The sequence below is a fragment of the Tiliqua scincoides genome, chromosome 1, assembly GCF_035046505.1.
Source record: "Tiliqua scincoides isolate rTilSci1 chromosome 1, rTilSci1.hap2, whole genome shotgun sequence".
Lineage (NCBI taxonomy): Eukaryota > Metazoa > Chordata > Lepidosauria > Squamata > Scincidae > Tiliqua > Tiliqua scincoides.
In genome coordinates, this window is record NC_089821.1 from 50,166,424 (window position 1) to 50,182,251 (window position 15,828).

Here is a 15,828-nt window from a genome sequence, read left to right on the forward strand (position 1 = left end):
CAATCACACTGCTTATTTGAACATGCTGCAGATGTGGGTTGTTCCATAGCTTTGTGAGCGAGCAAAAGATGGTGCACGAGCCCTTGATGCTCTCCCAGGAAGAAAATATATTGACAACAAATTCAGTGGATAATGGAGTGGACATGGATCCACTAGAGCAGGGGGTCTCCAAACTTTTTGGCCAGAGGGCCGCATCAAATATCTGGCATGGTGTTGAGGGCAGGAAAAAAATTTAAATATTAAATTTAAATAAATTAGAGATGGAAATTAGATGAGTGAATAAATGAATGAATGGGCTCATTCATTCAACTTCTCTGGCCCTCAGAACACCCTCCAGACACAACCAGAGCACAACTCTGGTCACGTACACTTGAATGGGCCAGTCTTTCAGGGGACAAGAGGCTGGCTGCAGGCTGGATAGAGGCTTGTCGCAGGCCATATCTGCCCCCCGGGCCAGGGTTTGGAGACCCCTGCACTAGAGTGTGGCCTCCTTGAAGTCCAGACTTAATGGTGTGACACTGGGGTATTGTGAAAGCGAGTGTTTCTCACCTCTACATAACAACAGCTGGATCTAAAGACAAACTATTATCAGGGATTGCTTCCATCTGTCAACACGCAAGGTATCCAGAAGAAGGGGGGTGGGGAGTAAAATTTGTGTGGAGAATGGAAGTATACAGATTTCTAACTAGCATGTAAAGGGACTTTGTGGCCACCCTGTATGTATGTTTACTCAAAAGTATCGCTGTATTCAATTGGGTTTACTCCCAGGTAAGTATGTGCTTAGAGTTCCCCCCCCCCCCCCCCGAGTCATGGAGTTCTTCCAGATCATTTTGAAAACGACTCATTAGCATCACATTTTGGGAGAAACAGCTTGGGGTTTTTGCTAGTGTTTCACAGACAAGAAAAAAAGTACCTATCTGATGATGCATTTTCATAACTGTACTCTTGTACATGTACCAGCCTCACTTTCTTCTGTAAAACTAACAAGAGCCCAGTCTTACTGAGTACTGAGTAATGTGCTAAAGTGCACATTTGTGGAGGATCACTTATAAGCTGGCAAAATGCCAATACTAGGAAATTATGGCAATAATATAGTTCTTTAATAACATATGAGGATGCTGAACTGATAGGGCAGATAAGTCCCACAAATAGCTCTGTATGGCCCAAATCCTAACCCACTTTCCAGCACTGGCATAGCTGTGCCAATGGGATGTGTGCTACATCCTGCAGTTGGGTGGCGCCCAGGGAGGCCTCCTCAAAGTAAGGGAACATTTGTCCCCTTACCTCAGAGCTGCATTGCCCTTATGTCAATGCTGGAAAGCGGGTTAGGATTGTGCCCTTTGTCAACCTTATTAGGACATCCTTATTGTAATATGAAATTCACAATGTGATTTTTTTCTTGCAAATAAACCAATTATTTAAAGCTGATCTACATTTATCCAAATCATCAAAAGGTGTCACCCATGGCACCCTTCCTTCAGTAGAATAAATGCTTTGAGTCTGAAAAATTTGTTAGCAGCAAGATCCAGAATGCTATTGTGAAACTAGAATGCACCCAGATGTAAACTCTGCACTGGCACTCTCACACACAACTGACTATGTATTCACCCAGTTCCAATGGAATGCAATAGTCAAAGCTGCTCTCTGTTTGCTCCTAATTAGTATACTAAGTGGAAGTGTATGCTACATTTCAAAGTATGTAAGGTATTTCAAAATGCATGTTTAAATTCAGAATACTGACTAGAATGCTTGGCCATGAAGGGTCTTATCAAACAAATAAAGTCTAGGTTCTTTAACTCAAGGTTTTTTTTCAAATATAACTCATAGGTACTCAAATGCAGTAAATTTCTTAGCTACCTCAAGCACTGAGAGGTGTGCAGGCCATACCCCCACCCCCACCCAGCGCTAAGCTGCTGACAACTTGGGGCAAAGCCTTGTACTAGGTCCCCATGGTGATACTAACCCATGCTCTAATCGCACATAGGGTGGTATCACTACTACTATTATGATTAAGAATACAGTATTTATATATTGCTTATCAACAGTAGTTCACAAAGAGGTTTACATAGTAAAATAAATCAGTAAATGGTTTGCTGTCCCCAAAGGGCTTACAATCTAAATTGTAATCCCCTGAGGATTCAGGGGTTGACCCAAATGGGTAGAATCACTGAAGGATGTGGGCCCAGGATCAGTACCTGGCGTAGTCAACCCCCAACACCACCCATGCCTCTGACCTTTTAGAATGCAGTCTTGAATTGATTCTGCTATGGAACAAGTGCTAAGTCTGAGTAGGCAGCAGTGGAAACCAGATAAAGGCTGGAAGAGTTATTGGGAAGTTGAAAACTATCTGGAGCTTTTCTGGTAGAGTGAACCTGAGAGATGTAGAAAGTGCCTTTAAGCTGCACTGCCACCTTATCCCAATTATCACACTGGAGTGTGGTGTAGAACATGTACTAGGTTACTCTATACCGCCTGCCTTCTCAGTTTCTCCTCCTGGAAACCATGTAAACTACATGATGTACCTTAGTTGTTTTTCACATAGGGAAGGAAATAGTTTGAAGAAGAGGGCTCAGGCATTATTAAGTACTGTGACATGCATCATCTCAGCAGGTTCCCAGGCCCTTGGCTTTGGGAACCTTGCACTTTGAGCTGTTCAAACACGAAAGTGCTCTGCTGACAGGCATTACCACCATGTGAAAGGACTGCTAACAGAATGGCTGAAGTGGGCTTGTCCGTGTGTTTAATAACGTCTCTGTGCACAGATGAGGTATTGATGAGGTTGCAATGTCATGCCTAATTTGGGCCTAAGATTTGGAACCTGAGCACTAGGAAAATGGAGATGGAATCGCTGAAGTAATGAAGTAAAAAATAAAAACATTTCCATTCTGGCCAGCTGTTCTCCTAAACAGTGTCTTCGTCCTGAAGAAAAATAAGTGAAGAAAAAGGAAAATGGCATTTAACAAGTTTTTCTTTCATGTAAAAATAGATGCCATATACAAGGTAATAAGGATACAATGCCAGAGCATTTTAAAAGAATCGAAACCTATTTGGGTAAGCCACTGTTTGAGCTAGGTCAGATCCAATAATATTTTTCATTTAAGTTGCTACGCCATTCCAAAAAGAAAAAGAACAATCTGGAGAGTGTTATTTGTATATTGCTTTAGTGCCAATTTATTAAGAACCTCCAGAAACCACAGAAGAATTACAACTTCTGAACATGTTTAAAGGACATCAGAGTTGCTTAGAAAAAAAATCTTCTGTATACACAGTGACAAAACAGTGGGAATGACTGAAGCTCAAATAAGGCTTTTCCACTAAGTACTTTCTACAGCTAGGAATACACTATGCTAACATGGTTGCACATGATCCAGGTGTCCTTTGCCAAATTAATTCATCTACTGCAGAAAGATCCAAGTGTTTTCCTCTCAGCTAGAAATAATGGTAAAGTCTGCAAGCAGAGCCAGGAAAGGCTGCAGCAATCAAGAATGCACAGCTTTGCAAGAGGCAGAAGAAGCCCTGAACAAACCATGAGAAAGAGATGAGATCTTGTATACTCCAGTGCTGGAGAATGGGAGCATACACACAAGTGAGTACTACTCATTATCTTCATCTTCTATCTACATTTACATTTCTCATGAATGAAGATTAAGAGCTTTGGAAAGGGACATTTCCAACACAGTAAGGGAACTGGGGGCGGAGAAAGAGAAGTTTCAGGGAACTACCTTGAAAACACGCAGCCCCAATGCGCCGTTTTCCTATCATTTTCAACTACTGAAGGAAATGTTTTGAAGATTGCGAGGCAAACAGGCAAGAGTGATGATGATGGCAAGAAGAAATAAGCAACAAAACTGAGTAAGTCAAAGGAAGATGTTGAAAAATCCACTGGCCAGTGGCCAATTTTTGTATCTAAAAAGGAGGAGGTATTCTGTGACATATAAAACTATCAAAGATATTCAGGTGCTAAACACAAGAGCAACATATTGCAGATACCCACCTATAAGTTGATCTCACAGATATGTCAAGGACAGGTTTTAGCAAAGCAAAATCACTGGATTTTCTATGACCCTCGGATAAGTCAGGTCTGGGTGGGTTTAAACATAGGGGTGTGTGAAATTCTTTAAAAAGGACTTACCAGGAATTCTTCTGAGGCAGCAGCAAAAAGAGAAAAAGGAGGTATTTTATCTTCATCTCCTAATAGGAAGATGAAGGTGCTTATGAAAGTTGTAGGCTTTGGGAAGAGTGCAGTGCTGAAATTCCATAGCAGCAACACTCATACAGAATACAATTCCCATTATTGCCTTCACTTCTCTTCCTGTCTGGAGAAGAAGCTAAAATGGCTGCCTCTGAATACTGTAATTACTGGTAAGTAAAATTTCTCCTTTTTTCTCCACCCCGAGTCCTGCTTCTCAGCCCAGTCCCATTCCCACTTCACCAGACAGTTGCTAAGCTCCCGCTCCACCCACCGCAGTGACTGGTGTATAAGGTTTTCATGGTCAATTTTCATAGATTTTTTGACTTATGCATGAGTATATGCAGTAATCTTATTTTCATAACCACCTTTGTACTGAGTTTTGAAACTACTACAATTATGCAAAAAAATAATGATTAACAGCCCAATCCTAACTAAATCTCTCCCACTGATTCAGCTGCACAGAATGGAGCACATATTGTATCCTGGTTGGGGGGGGGCACTTACCCAGAGACTTCCTCAAGGTAAGGGAACATTTGAGGTAAGGAAACCATGGGGTAAGCCTCCGCTTCCCTGAAAGGTCTACTCAGATGGTTAGACCTTCCCAGATAGGTCTACACCAGCTCATTGGCTGTTGCAACTCTGAGTGGTCTTGGGGAGGTGAATCAAGGCTGGAAAGGGATATAGGGTATCAGCAGAACCACTGCCATTGATAACCTTCCCTGTCCTGCTCCTGACACACACACCCCCCTAATACAATTCCCCATTCTTCCCCCTACCTGCCACATTCTGCCCACCTCCTGCAGTAACCAGCACGAGGTATCCTGGAAGTCTGCCACTTACTCTTTCCATCAGCAGCCAAATTGCACATGACAGCACATCACATTTTGTGATGCCAGAAAGGCTTCTGAACTGCCAGAACACGAGTTCTGATGATGCAGCAGCTATTAGGATTAGGCCCACTATTTATGATAACAAGAATAAAGATGCTCGTGACTTAAAGATGGGGATATGTTCTCCGATCCCCACTGTTATGTGATTATGTTGTTAAGCAAACATTCAGCCCAATTTAGTGCCTTTGTTGTGCCAACAGACATATCCTGCCAGAAACTAGCTGGCTGCTAAGGATACTAGAAATAGATTGCCTCTTATTTGCATTAAGAGCCTCTTTGTTGTGCTTTGACCACTGTCATATATGCAGTCTGTCATTAAGCAAAAGGCATGTGTTAAGTGACACATGCCTATATTTGATTGTTAGATTTGTGTATTATGATATGTGTATTATATACAAACAATGCAAACTGAAAACGGAGTAAATGCTTCTAAGTGACACATGCCTATATTTGATTGTTAGATTTGTGTATTATGATATGTGTATTATATACAAACAATGCAATTATGCATATTGTCTTTATTTATAGAATTCTTGCTTCTAGATTCACAGACACATCTTACCTACTGAAAACGGAGTAAATGCTTCTTTCTTGACAAACTGTCCAGAGCTGTCCAAAAACCTCTCAGGGCAAAACACTTCTGGGTTACTCCAGTACTTTTCATCAAAGTGTACAGAATAGAGGTTTGTAATGACTGTAGTGCCTTGAGGGATAGAATAGCCACGCACAACAGTATCCTTAGATGTTGCATGGAAAATACCCAGTGGAGCAACGTTACAGAATCTTAAAATTTCATGGAGCACTGCTTCTGTGTATGGCATTTTACATTTGTCTTCTAGGCAGGGCGTTTTGTTTATCCCCAAAACTAAATCAATTTCTTTCTGAACTTGTCCTGTTAAAGAAAAAGTTGTCAGTTTATTGATTTTTAAAAAATGTAGACATAATATTCTTTCCTAAACCATTTAAATATAAAATCTCAATACACAATAGTAGAAGGCGTCTCTCTAACTTACTCTAAAGATTTGTGTGTCGCCTAGAAATGTTAACATGTCTACTGCTCTTGTATTTTCTTGGTCTTTGGCCTCACTGTATAAATCCTTTTCCCTTCTGTACATAGTGTGTGCAGACGCACACAAACCTAACAGCCTAGAAGTCCACTTCATGAATTCATGCCCACAAAAACATATGCTACAATACACTTTGAAGATTAATTTTTAAGGTGCAGAGACATTTGTGTTGTGTTAACTATAACAGATTAATATTTCTACCCTCCCAGAATTAGTGTGATCACTCCATGGTGACATCCTTCCTCTAACGTTACCTGAAAGTTATTCTGGGTGTTCCATATATTATGGTCACATTCACTACCCCTTCTAGTCCTACCCCGATATTAAATTATCATCTTTCATTTCTGCAGCTGAAATTGTCCCTTCAACTAAAATGGCCAGATATGGCTTAAGTCATGGAAAAACTAACAGCTATTGTCAGTTACGATGCACTTGGGTTGATCTGGGTAACAAGGTTTGATATGGTTCTTACAATCCAATTGTATCCAGATTGACCAATAGTAGAATGTGCCTGCCGGAGTGGCGTCCCACATACCAGCAGACGGTCAAAGATCCAACAACCAAGGCAGGCTAACGGGGGAGGCAGAACAGGGCAGGGGAAGGGTAGAGGCAGGGAGGAGGTGGGTGGAACGGTGCAGTCAGGACAGTGGATGAGGCCTGGGAAGGAGGCAGGTTTGGTGGCAGTGGCACCTGCCAAATTCGAACTGCTTTTCTGTCCGTATTTTAAGCATTATCTACCAATGCTCACACACATCAGGAACTTGGTTGCCCATTATTCTAATTGTAGTGCCAAGGAATCAGAACTGCACAGTGACTTTGGTAGATTTGCATCTTAAAATATCCTTCCATAATGATCCCAAAGAAGCCTGGGACCCAGGACTCCAAAATCTTCTTCCCACTCTACCAGTGATGTTTAATAGTCTGGTGAGTATGACCGAGCCAAGCATTCATACCCATGTAGGTGGCATCATAGTGAACCTATCACCTGCATATTTTTTCCCCTGATATGTTAACCCAAACATCTTCACTATATTTGAATGTGGATTCTTTATAGACTGAGGACCAAATCCTTTCCAGCACTGGCATAGCTGTGCCAATGGGACATGTGCTGCATTCTGCAGTTGGGTAGCACTCACGGAGGCCTCCTCAAAAAAAGGGATATTTGTTCCCTTACCTTGGAGCTGCATTGCCCTTGTGTCAGTGCTGGAAAGTGGGTTAGGATTGCGCCCTGAACTGTAGAACTAACTTTTGGCCTAATATGCAACAAACAAATGAAGTAGAAGTTGTTTTCTACTTTGTCCATGAACTGGAAGCAAGATGTATTGTCTGTTAAGGTCCATTTCCTATATGTTCTGAAGATGCAGGGAGGGCAAGTAATAATACAATATATTCAGCCCCTACGAAGCTAAAAAAGACTTGAAGTCTTTATGATGTGAGGCCTTTCCAAACACTTAAAGAATGGATCCCATTCTTTCTTGAGCATATAAGCCTGATTTTTTTTCCACTGTGGTACTCCACCCCGCCTGTCTGTCAAAAAGGTAGAATGTTTCACCATGATAAAACAGAAAGAGAAGAATTTCTGGCTATAGTATGGCTTTAAAATGTACAGAGTGATGTTATTACAACCCAAATCTTCAGCACTGCTAAAGATTAACAATGACAATACCACTACACTGCATGGAAAATGTGTTCTTAATAATAGATACAAAATATCACCGTTATGACATAACACTTACCTTGAATATTAGGATAAAGAGCCATGAATAATACTGCCCATCTTAGAACATTTGTTGTAGTTTCTGTTCCAGCAATGATAAGTTCTCCAACAGAGAAAATTAAGCTTTCCATTGAAAATGTGGACTCTGGGTCATTTTTATGTTTATCCATCTCATCTAAATAAGCATCTATGAAATGTCGAGGTGACTGAGGCTTCCTATTCTGTGAGACCCTTTGAATAAGATGGAGCAAAAATGTATATACTTCAGCTGCATTCTTAAACAGCTGTTGATGTTTTCCAAAGGGCAAGGCACCAATCCAGGGAAAAGCATTATACAAAAACACGGGAGCACTAGCAGCTAATTCAATGTTTTCACTAAATATTTCAATCATATGCTGAAACTCAGTATCTTCATATGTAAATCGTTCTCCAAAAATAATCAAATTGGTAATATTTGAAACGGCATTTGTAATCAAGTGTTTCAGATCAAAAGCTTTGCCTTTATACGTGTCAATGGCGTCAAGGAAAATAATGGATTCTTCTGATATTTTGCATTCAAAGGACTTTTGACCATATCCAAAAATCCGAAAGCTGGTTACAGCTAGTTTGCGATGCTCAGTCCATCCTCTGCCATATTTGCAATTTAATAAACCTGAAATACACACAGATCAATAGGCTTAACCCACAATTTAATTTTCTTTCCTTTCTTTCATCTGAAGATCTTGTCCATGTTTTAAAAGAATGGCAAGGCTGCTATCACAAATTCATATATTTCAGAAAAGTCACAGAAAAATCAGTTTTGGAGTTAATGGCTACCAACCATGTACTAACCAGGCCTTAAAGTGATATACTGCAGGCACTACACATGCCCAAGTTCAGCCACTATGCATTCAGTACTTTGGGAACTGGAAATGTATACAGATGGGGCTGTTCTTGAATCCCTCGAGGATACGAAAAACTGTAGATAATGAAACCTATGGTTTTGGCCCCTTTGAGTCCTCCAGAGGTGACCAGAGCTGTGCTCCAGTCACTTCTGGAGGGCTTTCTGAAGGGCACATCAGCCCATAGCCTCTGCAAGCTTCAGAATGGCCCCAGAGCACAAAAAATAGTGACTTCCCATTTCCAGGAAACCGGAAGCCTCCAGGGGCTTTCCCAGGCCTCAGAATGCCTTCTAAGGGCAAAAAAAATCATTTCCAGTTTCCCTTGGGAAACTGGAAGTCATCATTTTGCGCTCCAGGGCCCCTCTGAAGCCCACAGAGGCCATGGACATATGCGCACACCCTCTGAGCACTTCAGAAAGCCCTCTAGAGGTGACCAGAGCACAGCTCCTGTCACCTCCAGAGGGCTCAGGTTGGGCCAAGTCTGGCTCAATGAAGGTCCGGGGCACTCACATTGATATCCATGGATACAGAGGTCCCATCTGTGCTGTAAATCTGATTCCTGTTAGTACTGATCTGCCTTTTACATTTCTCCAAGTGGTAGAAAGTTTCAAAGAAGACTTTCACTGAGTTGGTTTCCTTGTGTGAGAGAATATTGAAGATTTATAGCATTTTCATACTACTGCATCCCTCTGGTCTGAGGCTCAGCTTTAAAGGCTGCCCCCCCCCCAACAGTTACTTTCTTCCATGGCTGGGAGTATTACACACTGTAGATGGTCTCTGCCTTGACTGGATTTAATCTTATTTACTTTAGGTTTAATAATCTAACCTATGTTTGGATTCAGCATGGTTCAGAGCCCTCAGGAAACTTTCTTTTTCCATCCGTCTCTGGTGGGAAGCAATCATTCAAATAGGTTCCCCATCAACACAGAGGTTAGGAGCCCAATTAGTCAAAACCATAACAGGCAGTGATAAGACCATGACAAAGGAGTGAATACCCTCCATTCCCTGAGCACCATCCTGCAGCCTAGCAGGAATCACTAGGTCCAAAATGTGACTGTTACGTGCACTGGGGCTAATATTAATTAAAACAGGCCCATGGTTGTAAGGTGGCCATGAAATCCTGGACCATACCAAGGGCAGGATCTCCAGTGTTAACATTCATATCTCCCAAGACCAAAAGACTGTGGAACTCCAACACCATGTCCAATACCACCTACAGCAGTTCAGGCAGGGAGATGGGTGGAATACCAGGAGAATCCAATGTTGTCTTGTATCCCTAGCCTTGTGCCTCTAGCTTTAGGAGCAGGTACCAGACAAGAGCAATTACCAGTGTAAGTAACTCCTAGACTAGACACCTGGATAGGTTTTCTGATAGACTCTCATGATTCTGCCTCTCCACACCTGTAGGATTAGCTCATGCAGTATGCAAAAAAGCCTGCCAGGCAAAGCTGGGAGAAGGCAATTTCTTCTGCTTCATCCAACCAGGTATTAATTATACAAGCCAGATCAACCTGCTCATCCAAGATTAATTATTGATGCCCAAGGCCTTATTGTTGACACATCTACGAGTTGTATTGAGTAGCAGCATCTTCAAGCCATGGGGCTGCTACTTCAGCTAATAAAGAGTTATTTGGCAGAGAAGGAAACCAGAAAAGGAGTCACCACCGTTAAGTGATTGTTGCCCCATGTAATGATCATTATTTAACTACAGGTGTGCCCCCTTATTTGAGTGGGTTCCGTTCTGGAACGCTCCATGGATAGCTGAAACTGCGGATATGAGTGAACGCTTGTCCCTGCGGTCTGGACCCTCCAGAGGGAGCACACGAGTGGGGGCCCCATAGACAAGATCTGTGAATACACACAAATGCACCTAAACAAAGCTCTTTTTTCTAATATAAAAATGGCCTCAGGAGGGTGAGATTAAGTAGTGGAGCGGTATGGAGTAAAAGAACATTTAACCCCTTTTCCCACCAGCTCCTTTGCTACTCAATATCACCTCCACACAGGCAGCTTTTCCCTCCATAAGATTACAGATGTGTGTTTATAAGGTCCTCACATGAACTTGAAGTCACCAGTTTCAATTTGACTAGAGTGTGTCAGCTGCAAATAATTGCTACCTAAAACTTTACAGAACGGGTTAATTTTTAAGCTAAATGACAAAGAGTAAGAAATGCACAGTGTCTCAGTAAGCTAACCAAAGGAATGTCTAATGTGAGACAAAGAACATTAGATAGTCTGTTCCAACTTCTATGGTCAAAAACTTGAAAAAAAGGTTAGAGCACAAACCAGGCAAATTTCAATAAACTTCAACTCATCAATGCAACTCTAAAATCTTAACTTTGACTGGAATGTGGCCTTAGCTTTAAGGTACAGTGAAGAAAAGAAACAATGAATCAGATGCTGAATTTTTAAAGTAAAGCTTTCTACGCAATAACAATGACAGCCCAATCGCATGGCTGATTTACAACACTGGAATCTGTTCAGCTGTCATAAAAGGAATGGCAACAGTGCAAAGAATGTACCACTGCTAGGCCAGTTGCAACCACTGGTGCATAGTGGCAGCAGCTTTGCACTCCCACTGTTGTGGATTCTGGGCTGTGCCAACTCTGGTAAGAAGATGGCAGGGATGTGGCATGGGTGGAAAGGGGAAGTTTCAGGCAAGGGGATCCTGGTGGCACCACCATATGCCAGGATCCTATCCCTTCTTTTCAAACCCATCCTGCCCCTTTTCTCTCCCTGGACTTCTGCCAGCTAAGTAGCTGGCATGGGTCCAAGGAGACCTGCAAGCCAACAGGAGGCCTACACAAAGTTAAGTAGAAAATATTTTTACTTACCTCTAGCAGACCTCCTGAACACCCTCCCACTGGATACAGCACCCACTCTGTTGGGGTGGCTGCATCGCCATAAATGGTTGGGGATAGGATTGGGCCATCAGTTGCATAAATGCAGCACGGCTGCATTGCGTGGGCAAAACAGCTAACTCCTTTTTGCCATAGTGGTTAAATATGGAGGTAGCAAAAGCTGCAGTTAAAAAGGATTATGTGTAGAGCATATCTGTTTGTAAAGCAATAATGGCTTAACACAGCCATTTTTGGCCACTGTGCCATGGCACTCTGGTGTGCCGCGAGTGGTCCACAGGTGTGCCACAGGAATTTGGGGGAAGGTCATTTTTAATAGGGCCAATGGGAGATGTGAGCCTCCACTTGCAACATGGTGGGCCTTGTCAATTGTCAAAAACCTGGTGCTGTGCCTTGACCATTTTTAGTCCCGTGTCAGTGTGCCATGAGATAAAAAACGTTGAAAATCACTGGTTTAACAAAACAAAGTATATTTTACACATGAACACAGTAGTTTGAGAATTAATTGGGCAGCCACATAAGTCTGAGTGTGCTGTCCCTTCAAAAGATGATAATGCTTCTAACTGTGCCCACTGCCCACCAATGCAAAACGGTGACTTACAAGTTTGCGTTTACCATCACTACCTGTTGTAACATCAGAGCTTAAGTAACGTGACAGACCAAATTAGAGAGCTCAAGTTGTGAATGAAAATCTGTTCTTGTTTTGACTGTTGGCTGCTGTCTTCTAATGTTTCATATTTTATATTATGTTTATATTCTTTTAGTATCTACATTCTGTGTATTTTAATAGTTTACTACTGTAAGCTGCTTTGGGTGCCCACTCAGGAGAAAAGTAGGATAGAAACCACACAAGAATATTTTAAAGCGAACAGATAATGCAGTGAATACTATGCCCATTAAAAAATACCACATCCACAAGAACAGCACATACCTTCCATTTTTGTCAGCTTCTTGAACAAAGGAAGTGATGGCCTATCAGCAAAAACTTCACTTTGTTGAACAAGGCATTCTTTAATAGCATCATAGCCATTCAGCACAATAGCTGAGATACCTCCAAGATCGAGACTAAAGATCTTCAAAAACAATGATAACTCATGTCATTTTCAAGACAGTCAAAAATACAAGCATTTTTTTCTTCTTAAAAAAGTTATTGTTTCTTGTTTCAGACCTGCATACATTAATATAAATCTGGCAATTCCCAAATTCCCTCAGATGTTCATGAGTTTGCAATACAGATCTGTAAATAAAGGCACATATACTGTGATAATGATCCTTGTCTAAAATACCAGGTGGGCTAGAAGATTGTGGATAACTCCATTTCCACACCCTGACTCGAATGACTCAACACCCACATTCCAAATGCTGGATCTAGGCCAAATACTGTTCTCCAGAGGCAATAGCGAAGCCACTTTCATATTAACATTCACACACCATGATTTAAAAAAAAAAAAAAACTTGTTCATTTAATTAGTGTGGTGCCCAGTAAACAAACAGTTGCTTTTATTTCAGATGGCAGCCCATGCAAATGTGGCTATGAAAATGGAATGGCCTAATAGACACACATTTTCCTGTTCCTGGAAGTAGATGCTATATCCATTATAGATAGTTATCTTTATCATACCATGACAGTCAGGACAGCATCCCGACTGTCCTCCTTGGTTCTTGTTCTTCCCTGAATGAGAAAATAACATTCAAGGTATTTCTAGGAAAACAAAAGGCCAATATCGGATATGCATAACACAGGTCAGTGTGCCATCACTGAGCGGGAGCAGACAATTCAACCAGTCAAAACAGTACAATTCTATGCATATCTACAGTGAAGTAGCTCCCACTGTGTTCAGTGGGGCTTACTCCCAGGGAAGTACAGGGTTGCAGCTTTGGTGTATTTTGTAAAGGTTACTTAGAGCCTATTCACAAGCATGTTTGCCATGACTGTGCTACTGGTCCCCACAGTGACCATGAAAAAGGAACATGCACCAAGAAGCCCCCGATTAACCATTGCTCCTTGTGGTATATTCACTATGTGTTTTAGGGTCATATGTCCAGTATGTAAAATACCGTCCAAGCCCAGAATCCAGTCCGTGGCGCCCTAAGCAGGAGGAGGACATTTGAGGCAGAAGCGCCTGAGTGCTGCAGCCAGGGCTGTCAGGCGCAACCAGTGTCTGCAAGCAAGGCTGAGTCAGGACACGTTCTGAAACGGTGCTGGCAACTTGCCTCCTCAGCCTGTCCTGAGGGCAGCCGAGGTGCGTCTTTACGAGACGCTGTGCAAGCCACCAACAACGATCCGGAGTCTTTAAACGTGACTTAAAATTCCCGTCCTTCGAATCAGTGAGCACAAACCCCGCAACGACGGGGCTGCAGTCCGAAGCTCGCTTTCCGGGAAGCAAGTCCCACTGAAGACAGCAGGACCTGCTTCTGAGTAGACCTGCTTGGACTGCGTTCAGGATCAGGTCCCATCTGCCCTAGTGGACCTGCTTCCACCGAACGGGCGGTCTCCTGGAACGAAGCCCGGCGGCAGGGCAGCGGGCTCCCAGGCCGGCATCCTGACGCCTCCTGAGCGGAGGGACCGGGCAGGGGAAGGAGGCTGCAAGCGGCCTGACTTCCGAGTAGACCCGCTCAGGACTGCGCGGAGTTACTTGCTGGTGGGAGGCGGCAGCCACCCCCCGCCGGCCGCAGGCCGGGGCCCAGTCACGGCAGCAGAGGTGGGCGCAGCCGGGCCGAGGTCTCCGCAGGAGCGTGGGCCGCTCCCAGGGAGGAGCTCGGGCTCGGCCGCCAGGCAGAAGCCGTGCCTGCGAAGCAGCAGGCGGCGGGTGGACGGGCGCAAGCGAAGAGGCCGCCGCTCGCCCCTTCCCCGGCAGGGCCTCCTCCGCCCGGCCCTGCGCGGGCGCTGCTGGAGTACCTGCCCGTGCAGCTGGCTCTGCTTCCTCATGTAGACGTGGGGCTGCTCCGAGGCCAGGGAGAGGATGTTGCCGATGAGGGGCAGCCCCGCCGGGCCCGGCGGGAAACCGACCGGCCGCCTCTGCTTCAGCAGCTGCCGCACCACCACCCCCAGCAGCAGCAGCAGCGCGGCGGCGCCCGCAGCCCCCGCCGCGCCCACCTGGCCCGCCGCCCACATCCCCCCGCTCCGCCGCCGGCCGCTGCGAGGCTCTCCAGGGCACGGCGCCGCCTCTGAGGCGCGGGAGGGCCTGACTGGCCCGCTCGGCCTCCCTCCGCCTCTTCCCATCACTGCGCGGCTGGCGCCGCTCGCAGGCCGCGTGCCAGGCGCGCCTCTGCCCGGAGTCGCCCTGCTGCGAAGACCAGCCGGCCGCCAGCTGTAGCGCCGAGGGAGAGGCGCCTCCTGCTCCGAGTGGCGCAGCAGCCTCCGCCCTCGGGACTCCTCGCCCCGCACAGCGCCGCCCTGGCTGTGGCTCGGCCTTCCGGGCAGAAGAGCCCGCTGGGCCAGCCTCAGGCCCACCTTCCTGCATCCCACAGCGGCCTGGGGAGTGCACAGGGCCAGGAGAGGCCTGCACCTGGTGCCCTCCCCAGTCAGCTGCACATAAGAAGAGCCCTGCTGGGTCAGGCCAAAGGCCCATCTGGTCCAGCTTCCTGCATCCCACAGTGGCCCACCAGATGCCTCAGAGAGCGCACAAGGCCACAAGAGACCTGCATCCTGGTGCCCTCCCTTGCACCTGGGATATGACCTGTCCATTCTAAAATTAAGGCTCACCAGGACAACACAAAGGAGAATAGATTCAGTTTCTGTACTGAGCTTGGTTCAAGGAAGCTTGGTTTGGGAATATTTCCAACCAGCCCTGAAGCTTTTTTCCTGTTCTTGCACTCTAGTATGATGTGTTTTTATGTGCAGATGTATGAAGAACAGAGACCACAGGTAATATACTACGAAAAAAGCACTGGTAGGTGCTAGGCTCCCACACTGAGGCCAGTCTAAACCATCCTATACAAATCACTGTTGCCATGATATGATTGTCACTTATGGTCAGTCGCTCACAACATGGATTAGGGCGGACCAGCTTTCGGCAGTTGGAGGGCAGCATGAATACTTTGATGCAGAGCCTGGGGGCCACACAGTGTATTACATTTCCATCTCATAAATCTGAGATTTTCAACCTTTTTCAGTTCACAGCACACTGACAAGATGTTCTTGTTATGCTCTTCTGCACTAAAAAAAATTTGTATCTTGCTTTTCTTGCCACTGCAAGACAGTTAACAATTTGCAAACAATT

The 15,828-nt window shown here is 44.5% G+C and overlaps 1 protein-coding gene across 1 annotated transcript; it reads right to left on the reverse strand.

The window, feature by feature from the left end:
* Nucleotides 1–794: 794 nt before the first annotated feature.
* Nucleotides 795–14,623, reverse strand: CYP2R1 (cytochrome P450 family 2 subfamily R member 1). The gene is made up of 5 exons (XM_066640302.1): nt 14,505–14,623; nt 12,537–12,678; nt 7,886–8,518; nt 5,645–5,974; nt 795–2,919 (listed from the first exon to the last, which is right to left on the reverse strand). Exons 1-5 carry the CDS (start codon nt 14,532–14,534, stop codon nt 2,741–2,743), a joined length of 1,314 nt encoding a protein of 437 aa, XP_066496399.1. The 5' UTR covers nt 14,535–14,623; the 3' UTR covers nt 795–2,740.
* Nucleotides 14,624–15,828: the final 1,205 nt, after the last annotated feature.

Coding starts and splice junctions, on each gene's coding strand:
- CYP2R1 (XM_066640302.1), bottom strand. CDS start 14,534: ATGAGGAAGCAGAGCCAGCTGCACGGGCAG. Junction 12,679..14,504: donor AGAGCCAGCTGCACGGGCAG/GTACTCCAGCAG, acceptor TTGTTTTTGAAG/ATCTTTAGTCTCGATCTTGG. Junction 8,519..12,536: donor GAAGCTGACAAAAATGGAAG/GTATGTGCTGTT, acceptor TGTGTATTTCAG/GTTTATTAAATTGCAAATAT.